The sequence below is a fragment of the Canis aureus genome, chromosome 32 (genome assembly GCF_053574225.1).
Source record: "Canis aureus isolate CA01 chromosome 32, VMU_Caureus_v.1.0, whole genome shotgun sequence".
NCBI lineage: Eukaryota > Metazoa > Chordata > Mammalia > Carnivora > Canidae > Canis > Canis aureus.
The window spans coordinates 42,846,083-42,870,963 of NC_135642.1; the positions used below are offsets into that span (position 1 = coordinate 42,846,083).

Sequence of the window (24,881 nt, forward strand, 5' to 3'; positions counted from 1 at the left end):
AAAAGAAAGCCTCTGCTTGCGTGGTCCTGCTGACCTGGCAATCAGGACTTCAGATCTTGGTTTTGGAAAGCTGGCCCTTTTCCAGAACCAAGACCAGTCTTCTTTAAGAGTCTACCATGCAGGACCTCTTCCAAGTTTCATCATTTACTTTCAATGCACAAGCCCAGGATCAGCCCAGGGCAGCTTAGCTGTCAGGCTAGTGGATTTTTTCCAACCTTCTCGGACCACCCACCCGTGAGGGTCGGACAAGCACACATAAACCCCTTGGCCTTTTGCAGGACTCATCAAGAAATTGGGGAGGGCAGACAGTGCCTGAGTCTGGGGGACGGGGCTCACTGATCCAAAGCTCAAGGGGAGGTAGGGGTGGGGGAGGAACTCCCTAAAGAGCCCCTCCTGTCAGCTGCGGAGACTCACCTCTTGTCACTGGAGTGATTGATTTCAGGGTCTTGCCAGCAACATTCCTCCCCATCTTCTTTCCGTACTTGCTGTTAAGTTGCAAGTGGTAGGGTCTGCTTGAGATCCTGGGGCTACGTGCCCCCCCAGCACCCCGTCCGCCTTCACTGGCCAAAGTCCTTCCGGCACACAGCACTCCTCCCCCCACCCCCAGCCCCAGCTGACTTGAGCTGGACCCAGAGGCTTACGAGGCTGTTATCTCTCAACAGACAGCTGTGCAGGGCTGGAGGCAGCAGCTTATCAGGGAGCCTGCAGTGATTCACAGCCCAAGTTCCAGCTTCTCTGCTGAATAGTAATTTCCAGCAGTGGATTTGTGCTCAGTCTGTCTCCTCCCCCTCTCCCAAGGGTGTGCTGTCCTTTCTGAGAGAGCAGTGAAGGGGAGATCCTACGGATGGCGAGGAGGGGTTTGGTGCCAGCTTTCTGGATATGGCTGTCAATTGGCAGGAGGCGGCAGGTTTAGGGAGCCCGGTGGGGTGTGCCTCCCTTGGCAGTGACCCCCAGGGGAGTTCACTGGGGCCTGCCAGCCTGCCTGCCTTCCCAGGAAAGCAATGAGCTCCTCTCTTTCCCTCAGTGGTGGTGCACGGGGGGGGGGGGGGGGGGGGGGGGGGGGGCACAAAGGCCCCCTTCTGGCTACCAGCCCCTGAGCCTAGAGCCAGACAGAAAGCTGAGAGAAGAGGCCAGGGACTGGGCAACGTGCCCCTTGTTCCACCTTGGAACAAGACTGCAGGCTGGAGGTGATGGAGACCCAAGGCCACAGGCCAAAGCAGTTTCCACATAGGTTAAGTGCTAAGAAAGAAACCTGGGGCCAGAGCCATTTTTGTGTTTGTTTTATTGGAAGCAGGACTCCAGCTCAGGGGGTAAGGCAGAGAGTTCTGTCTGGGGTCTGTCCTTCTGGGCCAGCAGGGGAAGGGGGACTGTTAAGAGAGCTAGAGCCCATGGGGACGCCCCTGCACCAAGATAGCAGGATGCTCCTTAACAGCAGCAGGGTAAGGAAACTAGAGAGGAAGAGGTCTTCCCCGGTGACATAGACCGCCCCCCCCTCCCACTGTCCTGCCTTCCAGCCGTCTGCTGTCCTTCCTCGCCCCTTGCCTCAGCCGCCAACGGTGGAGAGGGTGCCAAGAGCTCTCCTGGGGCCACACACTGTCCTCGGGAACACCGGATGCCTCCAATCCTCGGGGGTCCTGGGCAAGGCTCAAGAGTCCCCCTGCCCACCGTCCCCTCCCCGAAGAAGGTCCCGGCATGGCTCGGTGGACTTCTGCGTCTCCAGGCAGCCCAAGTGGCGGAGCAGCCAAGCGCCCACGACGCTTCCCTGGGGTCCCCGCCCCGTGGCCCCGGGCCCGGTGCTGACGGCGCGAGGAGCTACGTCCCGAGCACCTCCCGGGCACCGAGCACCGGGGCATGAAAGGCTGGAGATGCGGCTCAAGGTCGGGGCTCCGGGGGCAGGGGGGGCCGGCCCCGCGAGCTCTCAGGCCGTCGGACGCTCCTCCGCGGTCCCGGGCTCAGGTCGCAGGCGCTTGGCGGAGCCTTCGGCAGCCGCGGCTCCCCCCGGGCCCCGCTTGGACGTCGGCGCGGCGGGCTGCGACGAGGGTCCCGGATGGGCGTCCGGGGGCTGGTAGCCGGGCTGGCGCGGATCCAGGGCGTCCTTGCAGAGCAGGATGGCGAGGCCGGGCACGTTCTTGAGGACACTGAGGCTGGCGGCCGGCTCTCCAGGCCTGTGCCCCGGCGCGGGCCCCGGCGGGAGGCTTTGCCACACCTCGCGCACGCTCCGGTAGCGCAGCCGCGTGACCTGGTGCAGGCCCGCCAGGCGGCGCTTGAGGATCTCCGCGCACGTGACGGTCTTGGTGGAGGCTCGACCGCAGCCGCTGAAGACGATGGCGCGCGTGGCGGGCTGCGCCATGCTGGCCGTGGCGAAAGCCAGCAGGTTCCGGATCTTGCTGCCCTCCTTGACCCGCATGTGCACAGCGCCCGGCGCCAGGTCGGCGAAGGGCCCGGAGCCCGGGCCGCCCCCCTCGGCCCCCTCGCCCCCCGGCGCCTCCTCCGAGCGCACCTTACGGAAGTTCTCCATGCGCCGTCGTTGCCGGGACCGCGGGGGCGCGGACTTGGCCATGGGGCCGCCTCAGCCCTGGGGCTGCATGGCCGCCGCCGCCCCTGGCCAGGGCCCGCAGGTACCGGGGTGCGGGAGCGCCGCGGACGCCGGCGGGCGGGCTGGGACGGCGCGATCCTCGCCCCCGACCGGCTCCAGCGGGCGCCGCTCTCCGCCGCGCTCTCCGCGCCCAGGGCTCCGCGCCTTCAGCGGCCGCCCCGCCCCGGAGCCCGGAGCCCCGCCCCCGCCAGGCCCCGCCCCCGCCAGGCCCCGCCCCCGCCAGGCCCCGCCCCCGCCCGAGCCCCGGCCGCCTCCGGGATCCAGTCCCGAGTCCCGCCACCGGAGCGGTGCGCGGGGAGGTGCGGCGGCGGCGCCGGGGCGGAGCTGCGGGGCGCAGTTCCCCCGGAGTCGCCATCTGCCCTCCCTGAGCCAGCCCTCGTCAACGGGCGACCTGCGTAAAAACTGTGTGTGCGACGCCAAAGCCGCCTCGAGCCGGGCGCCCCAGCCCTTGCGCCCCCCGTGCCCTCGCAGGGAGGTTTTGCCCCCCGCCCCCCGGGGGAACGCCTGCGCCCCGTCCCCCCCGAGCCCGAGCCGCTCCTCCCGCCTCAAGGACGGCGGGGGCGCGAGCCGCAGAGTGCGGGGGCCCGGCTGCAGCTGCGCCCCGCGCTGCCCCCCGCGTTGCCCTCGGAGCGCCACGTCGCGGCGGCCGGGGACGGGTGGAGCCGGAGCTGGAGCTCGCGGACCCCGGCAGGCCCGGGCCGGGGGTGAGGCTGTGGGCCAGGCTGCCCCTGCGGCGCGTGGGACGAGCCCGGGAGAGCCCCTCCCAAGGGCGCCGGGCCGCCTCCGCGCGTGGAGCGTCCACTGTTGGGGTAAGCCCGGCGCTGCTCCCTGGTGACGTGGACCCCCCCCTTGTCCCGGGAGGAACTCGTTGACGGTCAGCCGCGGCCCCCTGACACCCGGTGGGGTCCATTTCCAAAAAGGAGGCCCGAGGAAGGCAGGTTTTGAGAGGGAGAAGGGTGGCAGGTGGGAAGTGGAGGCCGCGGAGGCGGTGTGGAGCCACCGGGTGCCCCTCTCCGGGAACCCCGCCGGCCGGGAGAGGCGGGACAGAGCGGGGGCTGGGGTGGGAGGACAGGATGGGCGCGAAGTTCGCAGGCACTGGGCCCCCCGCAGCGCTGCCCTGGCCCGCGCCGTCGGGCGGGGGAGTGGGGCGGCCCCGGCCCGGGTGGGGGCGACCAGCGCGGGGCGAGCCCCGGAGGCGCGGCCGGGAAGCCTGAAAGTGCGGGCGGCCTGGCAGGGCCTGGGGGTGGCGGGGCCCGGCCCTGAGCCCGGGGCTGCCTGCCGGGGTGCCCCTCTCCCTTCCCACCGCTCCTGTCGCCTCCTCGGCATCGGGTTTGTCCTGGGTCCCGGCCCCTGCTGTTCAGACCCCGGGCTGACCCCGCTACCGCCCTCGGGGAACGGCTGCAGGGTAGACTCGGCGCGCTGGGCTCGGGGCCCTCGGGGTCGTGCTCCGCTTGGAGCCGCGACTGGGGCTGTGCACCAGCTCCCGCGGGCCCCGCGAGGGGCAGCCACGGAGGCCGAGGCACCCCAGCCTCCAGACAACACGCAGGCGGCCTGCAGCGCGTGGCGGGGAGCGGAGAACCTCACATTCCGTTAGCGCGGGGTAGTTGTGGCACTTAGAGGGCAGCTGTTTCGGCTCGGCCTGGGAGCCAGCCCTGGAACTGGGGGGGGGGGGGGGGGAGTCGGGGAGGAGCGAGCTCGCCATCCGCAGGGGCATGCAAGCCTGCGCCGGCCCTTCACTAGGAGGGCCTAGGGCTGCGGCTGGGCGGAAGGTGCCTGGGAGCTCCGGGTTTGCTCCGCGGCCGCCGGGTGGGCCCTCCAAGGCGCCCCCCCCGCCCCGCCAGCTGTGGGGCGCTGGATTCACTCCGCTCCCCAGGGGAGGGAGAGCGCGGGAAGGGCCCGCGTCCCCCCCTTCCCCGCTCCCTCTGCAGCACTTAAAATGTAAATGTACATCGTGATTAGCCGCAGGGTCGCTAATTACCGCCGAAGCCATTCATTACCCTGTCAACGCGCGTGCTAGCCCGCCGGCTGTGCGCTCCCGCTGGGCCGCGGGGGTGCGGGGGGGGGCAGGGAGAGGCGAGAAGGTTCGCGCGGGGGCGGGGAGGGGGGAGGCGGGGAGGGCGGTGCGGGAGAGCGGACGCGGCCTGGGAGCCGCGCGGAGGGAGGATGCGCCCCGGGGAGCGGCGGCCGCAGATGGGAGCGGAGCAGAGGGCTCAGGCTCCGGGCAGGTGGGCAGATCACTGCGCCGCGACCCCGCGACGGTGAGAAACGTGGAAAGACGGTCGAGGCTTTCTGTTAAAAAGAGCTGGGTGGAAAAAATAAAAAATAAAAAAAAATAAAAGAGCTGGGTGGGGCCACAAGTATTTTTCTTTTTTTTTTTTTTTTTAAGGCGGACGGGTGGGGAGAAATCTATTTCCATATGTGCGTGTTTGTAGATGTAAATGTATTTTAAAATATCTTTAAGAAAAGAGCATACTGCATCTGTTACCTCTGAGGCAGCATCCAGTTTTTTGAGCCTCTTCAAGACCTACTGAACACAGAATTTAGCGCGGAGCCTCGGAACAGCCTGTGTAAAGGAGGCACTGACCGTGCAGCATGAGCTTCTTTGCCTCTGTGTGACCTTGGGCAATTTGCTTAACTCCTGCGCCTTGATTTTCTGAGCTATGAAATGGGGCTAACGTAGGCACCTGTCTCTTAAACTGGCTGTGAGACACATAGCAGTCTTAGGAACTTGGCTGGTAAATTCTCAGGAATGTCGGCGAATATTTTTCATGTATTATCTGAGATTAAAATACATTTTACAAAAATTTTACAAAAATTTTAAAGGGAGATGAGGGAGAAAAGAAAATGGGCAAAACCTTGGCAAGAGCAGTTTTCCTATATGCCACTGTCAGTGGCAGCTTATAGTCCTTGCACTCTCAGAGGAGGTGGAGGGGTGGCTAGGCTGGAGCCCAAGCCCAGCTAATGCAGCACCAGTCCCTGCCTTGCAAAAGGACCTTTCCAGCAGTGCACCCTGCCTCAGTGGACAAATCTCTTCTCACCCCAAGATTGGGAGAACCTCCCAGGCTCAGGACAGGTCTCCTCCTCTGTCTCCAGTAGTAGGAAGAATGAGCATGGGGAGCTCCTAAAGCGCTGGTCCTAGTCCTAGCCTCTCTGGGCAAGGACTTGGGAGCATGCAAAACTAAATTTTGAAGGGGGCCAGAGGGAGCTCAGACTTACCAGGCACCTACCAAGTGCCCAGCATTGGGCCAGATGCTCTCAAAGATCTATTCCCTGATTCAGTTTTCATAATCTCCCTTTCCATCATATGGAAACTGAGGCACAGAGAGGTTAAGTAACTTGCCTAATCATCACAGCTAAAAAGCAGCAACCACAGGTGTTTGAATGCAGGTGCTCTGACTCACTTTACTACCTCACCTGAGTATAAGAGAGAAGGAAACTCTAATGATTAAGCTGCCCAGTAAGGGTTTGAGTTGATTTTGGGGAGAGTGGGGGTTTCTACAGTGGGGAAGGTACAGTGATTATCTATTGCTGCATAAAAAGTTATCCCCCAAACTCAGCAGGTTGAAACAAATTCACATCTTACACAGTTTCTGAGGGCTACAGACCCAAGAACAGCGTGTTAGGGTGGTTCTAGCTCAGGGCCTTTCCTGAGGTCACCGCCAAGATGGCAACTGAGTCTGGGGGAACTGCTCTCCTGCTCACTCACGTTAGTTAGAGGCCTCAGTTCCTTATCACGTTGGATGTTTCCATAGATGTACTCATGACATAACAGTGGGTTTCTGCAGAGCAAGTGATGAGAGACAGAGAAAAGAGAGACAGGATGAGAAGGAAGCCACAGTGCACTTTGTAACCCAGCTTCCTCTGAAGAGGAATTAGGTTCTATTTCCTGAGGAAACAGGTTCAAAAAATGTGCAGATATTTTGAAACCGCAGCAGAAGGGGAGTATTTGGGAGGCAAATTTAGGAGGAGAGGCAATCAGGAATCAACATATTGAAGCAAATATGTGGAAAGAATCAGGAAAGCTGAATGTATTTCCTGGCATACAGAAAGCACTTAATAAATGTTTGCTTGTTTGTTTTTAAAGATTATTTATTTGAGGGGGGTGGTGATGCCTGGCTGGCTCAGGGTGCCATCCTGGAGTCCCAGGATCAAGTCCCTCATTGGGCTCTTGCATGGAGCCTGCTTCTCCCTCTGTCTGTGTCTCTGCCTCTCTCTGTGTGTCTCTCATGAATAAATAAATAAAATCTTTAAAAAGAGAGAAAGAGGGATCCCTGGGTGGCGCAGCGGTTTGGCGCTTGCCTTTGGCCCAGGGCGCCATCCTGGAGACCCGGGATCAAATCCCACATCAGGCTCCCGGTGCATGGAGCCTGCTTCTCCCTCTGCCTATGTCTCTGCCTCTCTCTCTCTCTCTCTGTGACTATCATAAATAAATAAAAATTAAAAAAATATTAAAAAAAATAAAAAGAGAGAGAGAATGCACACAAGTGTGGGGAGGGGCAGAAGAGAAGAGAGGGAGAATCTTTTTTTTTTTTAAGATTATATTTATTTATTCATGATAGAGAGAAAGAGAGAGAGGCAGAGGAAGAAGCAGGCTCCATGCAGGGAGCCTGATGTGAGACTCGATCTCGGGTGTCCAGTATCATCCCCTGAGCCGAAGGTAGAGGCTCAACCGCTGAGCCCCCCAGGCATCCAGGAAGAGAGAGAATCTTAAGTGTGCTCCACATTCAGCACATGTCCGATGTGGGGCTCGATATCACAACCCTGAGATGATCTGAGCTGAAATAAAGAGTCTGAAGCTCAACTGACTGAGCCACCTAGGTATCCCCAGAATCTGCTCTTAATCCTGGCAGTAGACCCCTCCTGGAGGAGGAAGGGGCAGCAGGGCTGAAAGCCATCAACTATCAGCCTCCCTAGTTATCCATAACGGAGGTCCTGGAACTCCAGGGTAGAGTTCTCCTCCGCCTGGGATGGAGGGCACCAGGGCTGCTCTTCCTTTTCCAGCTCTGACCTGGGATAGAGCGAGGGTGCTTAGTTTATCCCTTCCTAGAATTAAAACTATCCATCAGGGGTGCACTGAGTTTTCCCACAAGTTATAAAATGCTTGCCCATCCAACACCCAGAAGCAGCTAGTGGGGTGGTTAAGAGTGTGGACTCTGGAGCCCATTGCCTGAGTTTGAATCCTAGCTTTGCCCCTTGCTAGCTGTGCCCTTGGTCAAGCTTTGGAACTTCTCTGTGCCTTACTTTCATCTCCTGTTAAATGGAAATGGGGATGTAAGTGGTAATAGTACTTACCTCTTGGAATTGTCTCAGGTTATACCCCCAGTACTGCTATGGGATCATTACTCTTACTTTTGAGAGACAGGACAAACCCTTTGCGCACTCAGCTACTGAGCAGTAAAGCTGGGGGCAGATGGAAGGTGGGGTAAAAACAAAAAAGCAAACAACATAGGCAGAACAGAATGTTCACCTCCATGAGGCAGCCAGAACTGTCGGGCCCCAGCTGTTAGGCAGGAATGCGGGCCCAGTGGCTTTAATTTGCTTGTGTGTGATTTAACACTTTTGGCTTCATTTCAATGGGGAGTGGCTGTCTCAGCTTTTCTCAATATCACATATACAGAACCTTCTCCCATCACGTCCTGTTAGAGTCAGGCTTATGATAAACCGTATCATTTTGTTGCTGTAGAGGCAGGCAGGGTCTGGAGCCCTGGGAAGATGCCAGGAAACAGTCTTCTCTTCCCTGGATCACCTCTCTTCCAAGCAATTGTCCCTTCCCTACCTCTCTGTGGTGGTGAGAATAGAAACGGGTCTTTTTATCTAAGACCCCTGTCACCTCATCCCCCATCCTACCTACCAGCCCAGAACAGAGCCCCCAAATCAAGGTGATGAATTGCGGCTCCTTCCAGTTCAGGGAGCTGCTTGGTCAAATCCCCTTTATGGCCATGAGGGTTCCCTGTTACCACCAGGTAATTAATTATGTCTTTCCTTCCTTTGAGCAAAAGATGAAGTTAACCAAGTGTGCCTGCCATCTATTGTTCGAAGTAAGTCACAAGGTGCCCTGTACATACTGTCCCGGAAGATAAATTGTATGTAGTTCATCAGGGGAAAGAACATCATTTTGTTTGCAGAGTTTCTAGGAGAATTCCCTCTGCCTAGAAATTATGTATATTTGCTGATTAATGGCCTTCCTGGTGAACCTGCCTCGGAAAAAGTAATAGAGTTGTGAGTGGGTGTCACTAGCCCCCATCATTCCTGCCTCCTCCAGGAGAGGTCATGGGTACAGGCAGATCTCTGAAGTAGTTGTCTTTTCTGCCCACATGTCTTCACTGTGGGTTGGGGGTGCACATCCTTCAGATTCTGCCCTGAAGACCAAGTGTTTTCAAGAAAACAAGCCAAAAAATGTCATGGTTTTATGTGACAGCTTCATGTTTTAAAAATGTTATCAACCTGTTTCAGCCCCCTATTGCTGGGTAACAAATTACTTTACAACATCATTGCTAAAAATCATAATTTATTATTTCTAATGCCTCTGTAGTTTCACTAGACTCTGCTGGGCAGTTCTTCTGTACCACAATGTTGGCTGGGGTCACTCCTTTGCATTCAGCTGGGAGCTCGACTGGGGCTGGAACACCACAGGTGGCTTCACTCACATGTGTGGTGACTGAGCTGGGCTGGTTGGAATGGCCAGGGCTGCAGGCTGTGCTTTTCTCCACATGGTCTCAAGCTTATTTCTTGAGTGGCATGATCCCCAAAAGATGACAGTGGGGGCCGTGATGCCTTGCAAGGCCCAAGCCTTAATGCCACACATTATTACTTCCCTTGCAGTCTGTTGGTCAAACCAAGATAAATATCCAGCCTGGATTCTAGTTGTAGGGAAATTGTACTTCTTAGCGGAAGGCCTGACCTTCATATACAGCCATGGGAGCCTTTGTAGAAATGGTGGCCATTCTCTGGACAGTCTAACACATCAAGTAACTCATACTTTAAAACACACTTACCTACAGGTCTGTGTGGCTCACAGTTGCGGTTTCTACTTAAACTTTTAACAAATTCACCTGGAAATCCCTCATGGACCAGGAGTTTTGTTTTGTTTTGTTTTGTTTTTTATGGTGGGAGGAAGAGGTGGGGGAATAGCCAGTAAAGGAGACCCTGGGTTTTCTCTTGGAACTAGGCACTGCCCATGCCAGACTATTATTACTTCCTTCTTATTAATCTGCTTTTGGGACTACCATCCATCAGCCTGAATCTCAAAGCTGCGCAGTTATAACCTGGAGGGAAGAAGGCCGAGTGATTGCTGAGATTTTTTTAATGCCTTGGTGGGATCACCACCTTTGACTTTAGCCTACGAAATCATTGCAGGATTTTTTAAAAAAGATTTTTATTTATTTATTCATGAAAGACACACACACAGAGACAGAGAGAGAGAGAGAGAGGGAGAAACAGGCTCCATGCAGGGATCCTGACACGGGACTCGATCCCGCGTCTCCAGGATCAGGCCCTGTCATTGAAGGATTTTAATCAGGCCTATATTATTAGATTAGTACTTTGGAAAGGTCACATAGAATGGCAAGAGGCCTCTGTTCTAGTTACCAATTGCTGCATAACAAACTATCCAAAACGTCTTTATGTAAAGCAATAGTTTGTTATGCTTCCAGATTCTGTGAGTTAGGAAATTTTTTTTTAAGATTGTATTTATTTATTCATGAGAGACCGAGAGAGAGGCAGAGACATAGGCAGAGGGAGACGCTCAACCACTGAGCCACCCAGGCATCCCTGTGAGTTAGGAATTTGAGCAGGGCTTAGCAATGAATGGCTTCTCTCTTTTTCCATGATATCTGTGGCTTCAGCTGGAGGACTTGAAGGTTGGGGACTGAAATAATCTGAAATTTTGTTCACCTGCTTGTCTGTTGGTTCTGCTAGCTGTCACCTGAAAGCCTCAGATCCCCGTGTGGGCCTCTCCATGTGGTCTTGTCTGCTTGGATTAGTTTGCGCTTCGTCACAGCATGGTGACTGGATTCCAGGGTGAGTATCTAGTAACAGAGAGAGAAGCAGACATAAACCATGTTGTGCTTTATGACCTAGCCTTGGGTGTCACACAATGTCATTTCTGCCACATTCTGGTTATCAAGGAAGTCACTGAGCCCTGCCCAAGTTCAAGGAGAAAGGAAGTACGCTTTACTTCTTGATAGGACATGGCAATGTTCTGGGAGAACATGTGGGGCTAGAAATATTGCTGTGGCCATTTTTTGGAGAATATAACCTGCTGCCGCCTCAAAGAAGGGCATGGATTCATGCATGTCATTATCCCTTTAAAGTATGCCCAGAGTCGGGACGCCTGGGTGGCTCAATGGTTGAGCATCTGCCTTCGGCTCAGGGCATGATCCCAGAGTCCCGGGATCGAGTCCCACATCAGGCTCCCTGCATGGATCCTGCTTCTCCCTCTACCTATGTCTCTGCCTCTCTCTGTATCTTGTGAATAAATAAATAAATAAATCTTTAAAAAAAAAAAAAAGTATGCCCAGAGTCTGAGCACTCCTCCCTCCTCTAACCTCATCTTCCGCTCTCCTCACTCATCCCATTTAAGCCCTACCAGCTTCCTTGCTTTTCCTCCAACACTACGAACATACTTGTGCATCAGGGTTGTTGTACTTTTTGCTCCTTCTGCCTGGAGGGTGCATCCCACCAGCTCCCTCAGAGTTGGCAGGCTCTGCTCAGATGTCACCTTTTTCAAGAGGCCTCCTTGACCACCCTAAAATAACAATCCTCCTCCTTCAATCTCTCCCATTAGAATGTAGGCTCTGTGAGGGCCAGAACTTTGTTCTGTTCCCAGCTGCATCTCTAGCACCCAAGAACAGTGTCTGATACTCAGTGCACAGTATTTGTCGAATGAACGAGTGCTGGGCTTCTTTGAGTGTGAAAAGTCAGCATCCCACCCTAAGACATGGTCTGGAACAGCGAGTGGTTCTAAAAGTGTGATTCAGGGATCTTTGGAGATCCTTAAGACCTTTCCTTTGGCCGGAGAGAGGGGAGGGAGAGCTGTGAGATTAAAACTTTTGTTTTTTTAGGGGATTCCCGGGTGGCTCAGCGGTTTGGAGCCTGCCTTGGGCCCAGGGTGTGATCCTGGAGTCCCGGATCGGGCTCCCTGCATGGAGCCTGCTTCTCCCTCTGCCTGTGTCTCTGCCTCTCTCTGTGTGTGTCTCTCATAAATAAATAAATAAAATATTTAAAAAAACAAAAGTTTTATTTATTTTTAATTTTTTAAAAATATTTTATTTATTTATTCATGAGAGACACACACAAAGAGAGGCAGAGACACAGGCAGAGGGAGAAGCAGGCTCCATGCAGGGAGCCCAACTTGGGACTTGATCCTGGGTCTCCAGGATCACGCCCTGGGCCAAAGGCAGGAGCTCAACCGGTGAGCCACCCAGGGATCCCCAGAGGTCAAAACTTTTTATAACAAACTAATACATTATTTGCCTTTTTCATTCTTATTATTTCACAAAGGTTCAGTGGAATTTTCCAAAGATTGCATGATATGATATTTCAACAGATTAAATGCAGAGGCAGGGGTGACTGGGTGGCTCGGCTGGTTAAGAGTCGACTTTTGATTTCAGCTCAGCTCATGATCTCAGGGTGGTAAGATCGAGCCCTCTGTTGGGCTCTGCACTGGGCATAGAGTCTGCTTAAGATTCTCTCTCTCCCTTTGCCTCTGCCTCCTCCCCCGACTGAAATGATAATTAAAAAAATAATAATAAATGCAGAAGCAGATATGGGACTTCAGTTATCTTCTATGAATCCAGATATTAAAGAGATCTGCAAAATTGTAGAACAGTGCCATACTTCTCACTACTTTTATATGTGTGTTTGTTTTGGAAAATATAAATTTTTTAATGTTACCATGTAATTAGATGATGATGATGATGATGATGATTATTATTATTATTATTATTATTTAGAGAAAGAGCATGCATGAATGAGGTGGGGTTGGGCAGAGGGAGAGAAAGCATCTTAAGCAGGCTTTGTGCCCAGCACAGAGCCTGACATGGGGCTTGATCTTAAGACCCTGAGATCATGATCTGAGCCAAAATCAAGAGTCACTTAACCAACTGAGCCATCCAGGTGCCCCTGTCATTGTTATTTTAAATTAAATTATGGAGAAAAAAGTTTTAAATTACTGGTTTTAATTTATAATATAGTAAATATTGGTAAATAACTCAAGTTTACAAAGTTCTATGGTGTTATAAATAATTATAAAAATGTAAAAAAAAATAATTATAAAAATGTAAAATGGGGACACCTGGGTGGCTCAGTGGTTGAGTATCTGCCTTTGGCTCAGGTTATGATCCCAGGATCCTGGGATCGAGTCCCACATGGAGCTCCCCACAGGGAGCCTGCTTCTCCCTCTGCCTGTGTCTCTGCCCCTCTCTCTGTGTCTCTCATGAATAAATAAATAAAATATATATTTTTTTTAATTTTTATGATAGTCACACAAGGAGAGAGAGAGAGAGGCAGAGACATAGGCAGAGGGAGAAGCAGGCTCCATGCACCGGGAGCCTGATGTGGGATTTGATCTTGGGTCTCCAGGATCACGCCCTGGGCCAAAGGCAGGTGCCAAACTGCTGTGCCACCCAGGGATCCCTAAATAAAATCTTAAAAAAAAAAAAAAAAGTAAAATTGGGGCAGCCCCGGTGGCTCTATGAATAAATAAATAAAATCTTTAAAAAAAAGTAAAATTGTTCTCAGACAAAAATGTTTGAGAGAGTAGGAAGTAGAGGCTAATTGGGGACGCTACAGAATTGGGGTTCCAGAGAGAAATGAGGGTTGGGAAGAGGTGAGAGGCCTGAACCCAGGGAACCCTGAGTCAAAGTATACAAGGGAGCCTAGCATCACAGTGGCCCATTCTGCCTTGGGATGACAAGGCCAGGGCTATAAGTCTCTGAGTTTGGTGATAACCAAAAATATTCTGAGGATTGTCATGTATGATATTAACTGGTTATTATTTTGGTTGGTCCAAAAAGATGATTTTTGGAGGCATATGCATAACCATGTTTTTATTTTCATAGTAAGTTGCATATACAAACAAAAGAATAAAGCAGACAGATCTTTGAAATCAATAGTGAAAAGCCTAATATGAGTGCTAAAAGCAGCTCATGCTGGCCCATGAGAGCCAATTGTTAAAATTTCAATTTTGTAATCTGCTGTTCAACTATAACCATTATTAAAAATTTAATTATATCAGCTTACAATTAAGCTTGTTGCAGTAAAAGAAAATATTAAACTCATTCAAAACTCATCGCTTTCTAATAACTTTATGACATTTTACTATTCATGCTCTTTTTTTAAAAAGATTTTATTTATTCATGAGAGACACAGAAAGAGAGAGAGGCAGAGACACAGGCAGAGGGAGAAGTAGGCTCCATGCAGGGAGCCCAACGCGGGACTTGATTCCAGGACTCCAGGATCGCGCCCTGGGCTGAAGGCGGCGCTAAACCGCTGAGCCACCTGCGCTGCCCTCATGCTCTTGAATTAAGGTACGCTTCTTGTATCGCTGTGGCAGTAACACTATATAAGAGTATGCTGTGGTGCCTCTTTGCTGGACCCAGCATTTAGTAACATCATGTTAGTAGCTTGAAATCAGCCATGGGGGATGTACTTACAGCACAGAAATTACTTACAAACACAGAGTTTGACGTATTGTTATTTATTTGTTAATTATCACATTCATTCATCAATTGTAACTATAGGTTATGGAGACAAGAGTAAAGGAAAGACCAATGAAAGCATTCTTTGAGGATTGATTGGCTCTATGGAATTGATAATAAACTGTATTGTATATTTTATTATGTATAAGTTGTGTGTTCCACATCCTTTATATCAGTAAAGTTTATAATAAATATATCGGTACTTTTTTTCCCTGAAGAGCCGATTGTTAAACATTTACCAAACACACTACTCAACTGAGGTCCACTGTCCCTGAGACTAGCAGTGGGATGAGGGTATGCAACACAGAGGACGGCCTGCTCCCTCACCCCTGGCCCTGAACTGTCTGATGGGGAGTCAGATACGAAGGTAATAATACAGCCCTGGGTGATGAGGAAGGAAGGTGCTGAGGAATCTAGTCCAGGGAGGTGTCCAGAGGATCTGAGACTCACATGGGCGCTCAAAGGATGAGTAAGAATCAGCTAGCCAAAGGAACACCATGAGCAATGCTCAGCTGTGGGCAGGAACAATAGCGACAGAGGATGGAAAGTTGAGGACCCCCGGGCGTGCTATGCCTGCAGTTAGTGGGGTCAGGTTTGGATGGGCAATTCTGTGCTAATTCGACAAGTAAACAGTAGGTGTTGCATGTTCAGAGCTTCTGGCTAGACTGTAAAAGGTGGCGGCGATGAACATGAGCTGCACAGGCCATCCGGCTCCCCGCACCCAGCTCTGCTGCCTGCTGAGCAACCAGGCTGGTGGCCAAGCAGCTCTTGCCAGGGTTAGTCACTGCGGGCGTGGCTGCCCCCAAGTGGTCCATCGGAGGCACTGCTGGGAGCAGGAAGGAAGCACTGAGAAGCCACCGTGGACTAGGGCCTGTGACACCCACAAGAGGTTGGGGATTGGGAATTGTACTTGTTTCCTACACTCAAGCTGTTCCAGTGATCCCCATCTTTTCAAGCTAACAAAACTGAGTTATAACCTACACACAATAGAGTACACAGATCTTCAGTTTTCAGTTTAATAAGTTTTGATAATTTTATATTACTTGTAACTACGACCCAAAACAAGATCTAGAATATTTCTATCGCCCCAGAAAAAATTGTTCTCTTTTTAGTCAGTCAACTCGCCCCTCCCACCCACCCCACAATCAGCAGCCCCTAGGTTCATTTGTATCACATTAACTTTCCTGTTGTTAAACTTCATGTAAGTGGAATCATATAGTATAGCTTTGTTTTGGTTTTTTTGGTCTGGCTTATTTTGCCTAATATAATGTATTTTAGATTCATTCATTTTTTTTAAATGAAGATTTTTTTTTTAAGATTTATTTATTTATTCATTCAGAGAGAGCGAAGAGAGAGGCAGAGACACAGGCAGAGGGAGAAGCAGGCTCCACGCAGGGAGCCTGATGTGGGACTCGATCCTGGGTCTCCAGGATCACACCCCGGGCTGCAGGCGGCGCTAAACCGCTGCGCCACCAGGGCTACCCTTTAGATTCATTTATATTGCTGCATGTATCCATTGCTCATTCATTTTTCTCCTTGAGTCATATTATATTGTATGAATATATAATAATTTGTTTATCCATTCTCTTGTTGCTGGCTGTTTCCAGTTTTCAGCTACTATGAATAAAGTTGCAACCAATTTGCAAGTCTTTTGTGAAGTTATGTTTTTATTTCTCTTGGGTTTATACCTTGCTAGGTCAAACAGTAACTCTATGTTTAACTTTTTGAAGAACTGCCAGATTATTTTCTAAAGTGGCTACACTATTTTACAATCCTATCAGCAGAGTATGAGGGTTCCAATTTTTCCACATCCCTGTCAGTGCTTAGTATCTGTCTTTTTGATTATAACTATTCTAGTGGATGCACAATGGTGCTTCATTGTAGTTTTGATTTGCATTTCTCAATTTACTAATGATGATGCGTGTATTTTTTTTAAAGATTTTATTTATTATTCATGAGAGAGAGAGAGAGACAGAGAGAGAGAGGCAGAGACACAGGCAGAGGGAAAGCAAGTTCCATGCACGGAGCCCGACGTGGGACTCGATCCCAGGTCTCCAGTATCACACCCTGGGCTAAAGGCAGCGCTAAACCACTGAGCCACCTGGGCTGCCCGATGAGTATGTTTTAATGTGCTTGTATCAGCCATCTGTATATCTTCTTAGGTGAAATTTTCTTCCTTCCTTCCTTTTTTATTTTTATTTTTTTAAAGATTTTATTTATTTATTCATGATAGACATAGAGAGGGGTGGGGGCAGAGACACAGGCAGAGGGAGAAGCAGGCTCCATGCAGGGAGCCTGATGTGGGACTTGATCCCGGGACTCCAGGATCACGCCCTGGACCAAAGGCAGGCACTAAACCGCTGAGCCACCCAGGGATCCCCTCCTTCCTTTTTTAAAAAAAGATTTATTTATTTATTCATGAGAGACACAGACTCAGAGAAAGAGGCAGAGACACAGGCAGAGGGAGAAGCAGGCTCCATGCAGGGAGCCCGATGTGGGACTCAATCCTGGGACCCTAGGATCATGCCCTGGGCTGAAGGCAGGCGCCCAACCGCTGAGCCACCCAGGCGTCCTTCCTTCCTTCCTTCCTTCCTTCCTTCCTTCCTTCCTTCCTTCCTTCCTTCCTTCCTTCCTTCCTTCCTTCCTTCCTTTCTTTTTTCAAGTAAGCACTATGCCCAATGTGGGGCTTTAACTCACGACCCCAAGGTCAAGAGTTGTATGCTTTACTGACTGAGCCAACCAGGTGTCTCCTCGTTGGAGAAATTTCTATTCAGATCCTTTGCCCATTTTAAAGGTGAGTTATTTTTCATTGTATTTTTTAAAAAGGTTTTATTTATATGAGAGAAAGAGAGGGGGGGGTGGGGAGAGGAGCAGAGGGAGAAGTAGGCTCCTCACTGAGCATGATGCGGGGCTCAATCCCAGGACCCTGCGATCATGACCTGACCTGAAGGCAGATGCTTAATCTACTGAGCCACCCAGGTGCCCCTCGTTGTTTTATTGAGTTTTGTGAATTCTCCATATACTCTACATGCAAATCTTTTATCAGATATGTGATTTGTCAGCACTCTCTCCCATTCTGTGGGTTGCTTTGGTGGAGTTTCCAGTTTGGTGGGGGAGAGAAGACAAACATAGGGAGCAGGTGGTAGGGAGGAGGTGTGGAGGGGGAGAGGCACTGTCCAGGGGGCCTACCTAGGGTAAACTCTCTGAGTTTGAGGGTTCCCCACCTTGGTAGTAAGTGGACTGGATGAACTGCTCTGACAGTGCCATGGTTCTGCAGGCAAGAATGTGTGGCATCGTATACGTAGTGCTGTGTGATCAAGCATATATGCTAGGTGTCAGGGAGCTGGTATCTCACGAGACCAGAAGCATGGGGTGGGATGGGGAGTAGGAGCTTCTTTCTTAAGAAAGGAGACTCCATATTGCAAACTTCAAGGACTAATGGGTTACCTTGAAGGCAGCATGATGTGGCTTGAGAGCCAGATAGACTGAGTTTAGATTTTGGTTGTAGTAGATGCTACTACATAGTGTTCTCTCCATACTTCCTTAACCATTTTTGATGATTTCTTACTGCAAGTCCCTGGGATTTGCTGCCTGAGGGATTTCTCTGCTCAGAAGGCACACAGGAAAGTCTGGAAGTGCTAGGAGCAGTTCTCAATCCTTAGTTTCCTCATTTTCTTGGCAGGACAGCTGTGTTGTACTGTGCACTGTGTCTCAGAGGTCCCCAGTAGGATGCCTGCCACCCCTGCCACCATTGCCCACAGTGGTAACCTGCTCATTATTGTACCTTGAATTGGTTTCCATTCATTTCTTTGCTTCTACTAGAGCTTCCTGGGATCATCTCTCAAAAAGACCATTTGTACTCACATCCTTATCTCAGTGCCTGCTTCTGAGGAAACCCAACCTAAAAATACTGGTTCTTCCATGTCTTAGATACATCCATTTTATTTCCTTGGGCAGATCACTTTACCTTTTTGAACCTCGCTTTCCTCATGTACAGATTGGGGATAATAGCACAACTTCATGGAATAGTCATGAGGCTTAACATCTTACTCAGATATATTAATGGTTTAGTAAATGCTAGAAAAATCCTCTTTTATTTTCAGTTGTTTACTGGCCTGTAACAGGTGCTATCCCAGAGGTTCTTTGGTGGACCTGCCTCATTCAACCATAGCTGGGCAAGAAAAGCCAAGCAGCCTGGAGCTGGCCCAATGAGTGATTGGATTATTGCTCCCAGTTACTTGCTCCCTCCCTGCAATTAGATGTCCCCACTGTCTGTCATGCCTTGCATCCTCTAGAGAGAGCGTATCTTCTGTCTCTCATGCATTAGCCCTATGACATTCTTTGGTGAGTGGCATGTGACAATTGCCATATGTGAGAAGCTTTAAATGTATTATAGCATGGTTTGGCTCAGGCTTTTTCATTCCTGCCCCTAACCATGAGAAAAACATGTTCCCAGTGCTCAGCACATAGTATAAACAAGCACTTATTAACTGTGTATTAGGTACTGTCTTTGTGTTTCATGTGTCTACATGTATTAATTCATTTCATTGTCACAGAAAACCTAGATACAGGTCCTGTTATCACCACCTTTATTTTATATATGTGGAAAACTAATGTTCAGTAAGAATGAGTACTTTGACCAAACTAACACAGCTGGAGAAAGGCAGGCAGTCTGCTTCGTCAGTCCATATTCTAACCACCCATTGTAGGTGATCAGCAAATGCTTATTGAATAAAAGTATGTTTAAATGATTGTTATCACTGACAACATTGTTCCTTCCCATTTACCCACACTCCAAAGGTGTAATCCACTGGGACAGAGATGGGCTTATGACTTTGGGCCTGGATGCTTTTCCTGCCTTATTTGTTGGACAGATAAGAAGCCCTTCTGAATCTCCTAACTGGGGAAGAAAAATCATCTGAGGTCATCAGTTGGGAACCCAAACATTTCTCCCATAGGACCCACAGGAACCACAAGATATCTCCTGTAAATTCTATGTGGAATCCAGACATACACCCTGTAAACTTATTTTTAAAGAATATTTTATTTATTCATGAGAGACAGAGAGAGGCAAGGACACAAGCAGAGAGAGAAGCGGGCTCCATGCAGGGACCCCGATGTGGGACTTGATCTCGGGTCTCCAGGATCATATCCTGGGTTGAAGGCAGGCGCTAAACCACTGAGCCACCCAGGATTCCCTACCCTGTAAATTTCCATGTGGACCTCAGACCCCTCTCCAAAAGGCTCATGTCAACCCCTATATCTTTCCTGAGGCTCACATGGACTCCCAACATCTCTCCTGTAGGAGCCATGTTTGAAAATGTCCTCAGGTTCCCATTCCTCATCTTATTGGGTCCTCCCTAAGGCTCTGTAAATCTGCTAAAGCTTGCATTATAGCAGGGGGAGAGCACTGACCATATGAGTGAACCAGGGACAGGACTAACAACAGAACCCAGTGTCCTTCCCTTTATCACATGATTCTCCGCTCCTGATTGGCCTGGTGGCTAGATTATGCATCCTACTCAACTCTCCATAGCCCCTGAGACTCCCTCCCTTCCCTTCCCTCTCCCTGTTTCTTGTCTGCCTTTCTTTACTCCCACCCCCTTTCCATCCCAGCTGTGGGAGTGTGGCCCTACTCGCAGCAGGCTAGAGCCAGACAATAGGCCCTTATTCTGGGCAAAGAATCCCCTCAGTGTCTCCCACCCACTGAGGCTCCCTTCCAGGCCCAAGATGGTGTGAGTGGAGGGCGCTGTGGAGGGCAGGAGCCATTGGCTGGCAGGACAGAGGGTGGCCCTGGCTTTAGAGGTCTCCACAGGAGGTTTGCAACATAAACACTGTTCACAATAAAAGCTTGTCTTTCACTCTCAGCCCCATTTCTCCAAGCGGGTCTCTCCACTGTCACTAGTTCTGGGCTTTTAACTATTTACCCTAGTCTCTACTCTCTTTAGGTGTTCATCTCTGCATATTACAGTCTCTTTCATTCTTTTTTTCTGTGTCTTGCTAAACTTCTGTCTTTCTATTCCTTTGTGTACCTTGCCTGTCCCTATTTCTCATCTCTTTCTCACTTCATCATGTTCTCCCTCTCTCTTCTATCTTTCCATATCTTTTTTCTTTCCAAATCTTGATCTGTTTGCATTTCTCTCTGTCTCTCCATGTTTCTATGTCTCTATGTTGGTGGCTCTTCTCTTGTCTTCCTATTTCCATATTTCCATAGATCTATGTGTCCATTCTCCATATGTCTTGTCTGTCTCGTCTATGATTTTTTTAAATTTTATTTATTTATTCACGATACACACACACACACACACACATACAGAGAGAGAGAGAGGCAGAGACACAGGCAGAGGGAGAAGCAGGCTCCCTGCGGGGAGCCCGACGTGGGACTCGATCCCGGGACCCCGGGGTCACGCCCCGGGCCGAAGGCAGGCGCTAAACCGCTGATCCACCCAGGCTGCCCCTCGTCTATGATTTTCTTTTCTTTTCTTTTTTTAACATTTTATTTATTTATTCATGAGAAACACACACACACAGAGAAGCAGAGACACAGGCAGAGGGAGAAGCAGGCTCCATGCAGGGAGCCCGACGTGGGACTCGATCCTGGGTCCCCAGGATCACGCCCTGGGCTGGAGGCAGATGCTCAGGCGCTGAGCCACCCAGGCGTCCCTCGTCTATGATTTTTCACCCTCCATCCTCTCTTTGCCACTTCGGGCCTGTGGACCTCAAGGAGCTTCATCAGGTGTCCTGCTCGCAAAGCTCTTCCTTTCTGATATGTCCCTCGGAGTGGCGTGGAGGTTATTCTCCCCATTTTACAGATTTGGAAGCTGAGGCTCTGGCTACAGGTGCCAGGCTACCAGCTCCGGGCCTTTCTCTCCCGGCCCTAGCTCTCCGTGCACCCTCGCCCTCTCGGGGCCCACTCACTGCCGGATCGGGCGGTGCCTGGGAACTTAGCACCTCGGACAGTTCCCGCAAGGTGCGGGGGCGGCCGGCCTGTCTTCTCGCGAGCGCAGGAGCGGCGGCCCTAGAGGAGGCGAGGGAGTCTCGCGAGAGCGGCGGCTGCAGCGGGCGCGGGCGGCGCGGGCACGTGAGCATCCCTCCCGGAGCGCGCGCTCCCGGCCCCCAGCCCCGGAGTGGCTCCCGGCAGGGCTCCGCGCCGCGTCGCAGGCTGAGCAGGCGCAGCGCCGCGGCCTTTCTGCAGCCGAGCCGCGGCGGCGGTGAGTCCTGGGCCTCCAGGCCGGGGGCAGGGCTTTCCAGGGAGGCTGGGCGCAGGGCGAGGGGCGGTGACCCCCGTCCCGCTGGGCCCCCCTCCGCGCCACCTTGGCGGGCAGGGCAGGCCGAGCGGCTGGAGAGGTGGGCTCCAGGTGACCTTCCCCGTCGGGGGCGGGAGAAGATCGCTCCAGGTGGCCCCGGGCCTCCCAACCCCCACCACCCCCATTCCCGGCTCCCGCAGCGGGAACCTGGGTCTTGGGTGACGTCAGACCCTGGAGCCTGGGCTCGGGCCCCCTTCCCCCCCAGCCCCACCTGGCGTTCCCTGGAAACCGGCCTCCTCCTCTGGGGGATGGCGCACGCGACTGGCGGCGGGGTGACGGTGGCCTCCTGTGGGTGCTTGCAGGTGGACCCAGCCTGTGCACCGCCCCCCCCCCCCACGGTCTCCTCCCTTGCTTTGCCGACCTTTAGTCGGCGGGGGATGGGTGCACTGGCTGCCGGAGCCCGGGGTTTTGGAGGGGTGACGCCGAGGTAGCTCGTTCCCGTGTTGGCAGGAGGTGACCATGAGGAGGGGGGTGAGGTGCGTGGGGATGCATCCCGGTCCCTGCCCCGAGGAGCTCCTGGCAGGGGGTTGGGGAAACCGAGGAGGGACTCCTACTGAGAATTCACCATCTCGTAATGCCCCAGCTCCGGGATGGGGGGATCAGTTAGGGCCTGGCCGACTTTCCCAGGGACAGAAGGAGAAAGGGAGGCAAGAGCCAGTGAATGGACTTCCTGGGGGAGGGGAGATTTGGTTGGGGGGAGAGTCCAGAGGGCATTCCCGGGGAGTGGTATGGGCTAAGAGGGGAGCCCGCCCGTGACCCCAGCTCTGTGCCTGTGCCCATGGGGCAGGGGGACTCTGAAAGGATCCAAGCCTTACCTGCTCTACCTGCACAGGCACAGGGCCCTGAAAGAGGGGGATGGTTCTTGCAGGGGCATGACTGACAAGGGGGATTTTGTGTGGGGCTTCACAAAACTTGCTAGTTTAGATCTGACCGGGGTGTACTCCGGGAGCCTGAAGGCAGAGTCCCTGGAGCTGAGAGAGGATGTCTCTGGCGAATGTCTCTCTTCACAGAAGAAAGGGTCGCGGGTGTAGCAAACCCGGTGGAGAGTCAGCGGGATCGGGGAAGAGAACTCTGGAGAGGGGCCTCGGGCTCTGGGCTCTGCCGCTGTTTCTTTAACTCTTTCCCTGGCTGGCCAGCTACCTCTGAACAAGTTGATTCCCCTTTTGGGCGGCTCTTTGCCAGCACCTTTCTCTGGGGAAGAAATAATAGGACTAAATACTGTCCTCCCTTGAGGAAGCTGCTTGATCTAGTTTAGAGCGTCCCTCCCAGTTCTTCATTTTCTTTTCCTCCCTCCTCCCTTCGCCTTCCTCCCCCTCTCTCTGCCCCCTCCCCACAGCATTTCCTCTACAGGCTGTGCTTCCTTCCCCACTGATAGCCTGGAATCTTTCAAGGCTTCCTGGAGGAAGCATGGTACAGCAGGGTTGACAGAAGTTTGTGGGCTTAGCCTGATGGGGGAAGGGCAGCAGGTGCTCCACTCCCACCCCTTGGGAGGCTTTTTAAGTCTTTTTTTTTTTTTTTTAATATTTTACTTATTTATTTAACATTGAGAGTGAGAAGCAAGCATAAGCAGGGGGAGCAGGAAAGGAAGAAGCAGGTTTCCCACTGAGTAGGGAGCCTGATGCAGGGCTTGATCCCAGGACCCTGAGATCACGACCTGAGCCGAAGGCAGATGCCTAAAATGCCAGCCAGGCTCAGGATCAGCAGGGGTACTGAACAGGCATCACAGGACAGTGACAGCCACATGCCAGAAGAGTGCTGTTTTCTGAGGATGATTCATAGTTCTGGGACTTTAGGGCTGGGGATGTGGGTTTGGGGTGTGATAAGCGGATCAGAGGTAAAGCAAGAGTGGGGAACTTACGTCTTAGCAGCCTTGCTCTGTGCTCTGGCTTCTGCACTGAGTCATCCATACTTTGCTACACTGACTTCTCTGTAACCATGGGCACACCTTTGGGAGAAACCCCGGGAGTAGGATGGGGGTCAGGCTGGAGCAGGGTTGGAGTCTCCTCCTTTGACTCTCCCACAACCCAAGTTATTTTTTTTTTAAGATTTTATTTATTTATTCATGAGAGACACAGAGAGAGAGGCAGAGACACAGGCAGAGGGAGAGGCAGGCTCTCTGCCGGGAGCCCCAAATGGGACTCAATCCCAGGAACCCGGGTTCACGCCCTGAGCCAAAGGCAGACACTCAACTGCTGAGCCACCCAGGCATCCCATCCCACAACCCAAGTTATTATCTGCCTCCCTCCTCCTTGTTTTTATGGAGGATTTTAGTGCTGGGCCACAGTCTTTCACTCCATTGCTTCCTTGTACCATCCTTTCTACCAGCCACATTTGAATCTGGCCATCATTGGCATGTGACTACCTCTAAAATATTAAACTACAGTATCCTCTGAGCACCGTCAGGCCCAACTTCATTTTATCTGCTTTGTGATCTCAAGGAGACCTCTAGTTCTCTGGTACCTCCATTTCCTCTGTTCCATGAGCATTACACCTTCCATGTCCTTCCTGGACCCCAGGGTCCAGGATTTTAACCATTCTCTGGTTCATGCCCTCAACAGCCATACCACTTTGTCTGTGTGTCCCACTACAGCAGCAGACCCCCCATTTCTGGATTCTACACTCAGAACACAAAAGTTTCTGGGTGCTATCACATACCAGGGCAATCTGGTTCTATGTCGGTGCATGGTCTCCAGCCTCAGCTGTTCCTCTGTCACTTTAGAAACCCTTCCCCTCTTCCCATCAGCTCCCCATTCCATTTTGTGGAGAAGTATCCCAAACTGGACCACTTTCGCAAAGCCTTTTGCTCCCAAGGAGGAGAGTTGGGTGGGTGTGTGGGAGGTAGGACTGCGCCCACGTTTCTCCATTTCTTGAGTTTGATTGTTCAATCCCAGTGGAAGAAGGGCTGTCTACTCTGTGCTATGGATGCTGGCCCTTCTGTCTTCTGGGGTCCCAGTGTCCATCAGCTGTTTCCCTCTCTATTGTATCTGCCACTGTTTTCCCTGATGCCTTCCTCCCACTTCCAAATATATATACTCAAGTATCCTATCTGGAAAAACCTTTCTAACCCTATGTCCTCCTCCAGCTGCTGCTGTTTAAAACCTATTGTATCTTACTACAAAAGTGATATGAGGGGACGCCTGGGTGGCTCAGTGGTTGAGCTTCTGCCTTGGGCTCAGGGCGTGATCTCAGGGTCTGGGATCGAGTCCCGCATCGGGCTCCCCGCAGGGAGCCTGCTTCTCCCTCTGTCTGTGTCTCTGCCTCTCTTTCTGTGTGTGTCTC

The 24,881-nt window shown here is 52.0% G+C and overlaps 2 protein-coding genes across 3 annotated transcripts in view; one reads left to right on the top strand and one right to left on the bottom strand.

Annotated features, from left to right (window-relative positions):
- Nucleotides 1-1,265: 1,265 nt before the first annotated feature.
- RPP25 (ribonuclease P/MRP subunit p25) lies at nucleotides 1,266-2,742 on the bottom strand. The gene has a single exon (XM_077881942.1). It carries the CDS (start codon nucleotides 2,558-2,560, stop codon nucleotides 1,919-1,921), a length of 642 nt encoding a protein of 213 aa, XP_077738068.1. The 5' UTR covers nucleotides 2,561-2,742; the 3' UTR covers nucleotides 1,266-1,918.
- A 591-nt stretch (nucleotides 2,743-3,333) lies between these two features.
- SCAMP5 (secretory carrier membrane protein 5) overlaps nucleotides 3,334-24,881 on the top strand; it is a 39,737-nt gene continuing 18,189 nt past the window's right edge. Inside the window, exon 1 of one of the 2 annotated variants that reach the window (XM_077881941.1) lies at nucleotides 3,334-3,405. The gene's annotated coding sequence lies outside the window, so the exon portion shown is untranslated. Of the gene's footprint in view, nucleotides 3,406-21,353; nucleotides 21,507-24,881 lie in introns of those variants that run through there. The other variant, XM_077881939.1, reaches the window with a different exon arrangement.